The sequence below is a fragment of the Mastomys coucha genome, unplaced genomic scaffold (assembly GCF_008632895.1).
Source record: "Mastomys coucha isolate ucsf_1 unplaced genomic scaffold, UCSF_Mcou_1 pScaffold15, whole genome shotgun sequence".
In the NCBI taxonomy this organism is placed as follows: Eukaryota; Metazoa; Chordata; class Mammalia; order Rodentia; family Muridae; genus Mastomys; species Mastomys coucha.
The window spans coordinates 2,488,145-2,490,571 of record NW_022196897.1 but is presented as its reverse complement, the minus strand read 5'-3'; the positions used below and the strand labels follow the sequence as shown (position 1 = coordinate 2,490,571).

Genomic DNA, 2,427 nt, shown 5'->3' with positions numbered 1-2,427 from the left:
ATTTGTTTAGAAAGGTAATTGAAACTACCCTTTATTACATTTCTACAATTCTATTTGCTTATGCTTTATAAATCCCATAGAAAACAAATATATTATTAACAATTAAAAATCCAACAAAAATGTCTGCTTCAAATATAAGTAACAAACATTCTTTTGTAGGGAAATAATATTTTGCAGCTGACTAGAATTCAGAATTTTCTAACACTAAATGTTATTGTACCCCATCATAGTGTCAGAAACAAGAATAAAGATTTTAATGCAAGACAGAATCACTTTTATATATTTCTAAAAAATTATAATATAGAATTAATAAGTTAAGATAAATGACACATTCTTTGCCTCAAATATAAATACCAAATTGAGTTATCAGCATAGAGAACATGGAAGACATGAGATATGAGCAGATAAATTCATTTTGGAAGGCATTAGAGGTTCTTAACTTATATTTTAATGTTCTGTTCATATACAGCTAAGAGCAAAAGAGAAAACCAGCCAAGGACCAATCCAACATTCTGCAGGAGAAACGTCATCCAGGGTCGTTGTGTCTGAACATGAGTCATTTCAGGAAGCTAAAAAAAGAACAAGAAACCAGAATAAGATCCAGATATATTCAACTGCTGAGAAAAGCTTTGTGGGAAAGCATGAGTGATTCTGTTATTCAGAACTTAATGCCCTTCAATGTTCCCCAAATAGTTAACCAGTGTTTAATACCTATTCTCAACATGAGTTTGAAATATAAGCTAACTGGAGCCACTTGCTGGTAGAGGGAAGGATTCGCTCATTGGCAGACATCTGAAAGTGACATAGCTAGCTTTCCCTTTATCTCCAGAATATGTTTAAATGTTAAATAGATAAAATGTGAAAGGAACAGTTTCCAATTGTTCCATTAGGCTTATGAAACAAATAAATATATGAGCTTTTGCAAAGCACTCATGTTTATTTCTTGTCCAAGAGAAAACCAAGGTCCCCATGACATTTAGAACAACAAAGAAATCATTTCCTAGGACTGTGTTTTATTCTCAAAGAGACAAGTGGATATAACGTCATGTCTATCAAATGTCATAGCACCATTTGGAAAGAAAGGTGCATCTGGGCTTCTATAGGAAGCACCCAAAGTTGTTGGATTATGTATTAGTTCAAATTCCTTACCCTCCCAAGACCATAGAGAATGTCATGTCATGATTGTTTCCTGTGGAATGTGTGGAGACTCAGGTCAGTGTGGCCTAGAGATCTAGCTGAATGTTGGTATCACTGAGAGCCTGTTGTGTGGTCATCTGTGTCCTTGGTTTTCACTAGACGGCAGTTGTACTAGATGTCAGGGGCACATGCTCCCTTGTGATTACAATCAGAAATAGATAATGAGTTTTTCTAATATGTTGGTAATAGGTTTATATCTAGATTATATTAAAGTTTATGTGTGTGGTGGACAGTATTTATTCTTAGGAGCTTAGGGTTGGTGCTATTCTTAAAGAAATAACAATATGAACTGACCTTACCCAATATATTTGAATGTCAATAATTTTAAGCAATTTTGATGGTTAATTCTAATGATAGGCAACCTAATTATATTGCAATCCTATCTCCTGTGGTCACTTAATGGATCATATTTTGAAAACATTTATTTCCAAGTACTGAGCTAAGTCTCTTCCTTAGTTTGCAGATAAGATAATTATCATTTGCTTGAATATGGCTGAATTAATAGCATGTTCCAGCTATAGTGGCACATTCCTGCCATCTCAGCACTTGGGAGATGGAGCAAGAAGAATCAGAAGTCATCTTCAACTATATGGAAAGTTTGAAGCCAGCATGGGATATACAAGACTCTATCTCAAAAACTAAAAGTCATCAAAAGCTTAAGCAATTGTGCTGCTCTTACTGAACTATGCCTACAGACCTCTGCTTACTTACAGTGGTTAACAAATGAGAGAGGAACACACATGTTTGTAAGAGCCACAGAACCTCCACCAGTGAGAAAATCATTAATCCTCTATTCTATGCAGATGGCACCATGCTTGAGAAAACACCACAAATACTTTATGCAGCACAAACAGTGACAACATTCACATTGAATATACTTTCAGAACACTTAACCAACAAAATCCGATGTACATTCTATTTGCTTTTCACATAACCCATCTACACATTCTTCCTTATGTTTCCTCTGACACTCTTAAGCTCTGTCTCCTCATAATCCTGCAAGAGATAAAAAGTTCAGTTCATAGCTTCAGTTATGTGGAAACAATGTCTTTGGGAAGATAATAGCCCATCCATAGCTATACAGATGTGATACTAGATCCAGGGCCAGAGCCCAATCAGCTCACTCAGGGGCACAAATGGAAGATGCGCTGTATAGATGTGATACTAGATCCAGGGCCAGAGCCCAATCGGCTCACTCATGGGCACAAAGGGAAGATGGGCTGTACAGAT

General features: G+C 36.0%; 1 protein-coding gene across 1 annotated transcript in view; it reads right to left on the bottom strand.

Annotated features, from left to right (window-relative positions):
- Positions 1 to 268: 268 nt before the first annotated feature.
- Positions 269 to 2,427, bottom strand: part of Slc39a12 (solute carrier family 39 member 12) — a 79,703-nt gene continuing 77,544 nt past the window's right edge. The window contains exon 13 of the mRNA XM_031373294.1: positions 269 to 569. Coding sequence (XP_031229154.1) covers positions 441 to 569 — 129 coding nt within the window. The 3' untranslated portion in view covers positions 269 to 440. The remainder of the gene's footprint in view (positions 570 to 2,427) is intronic.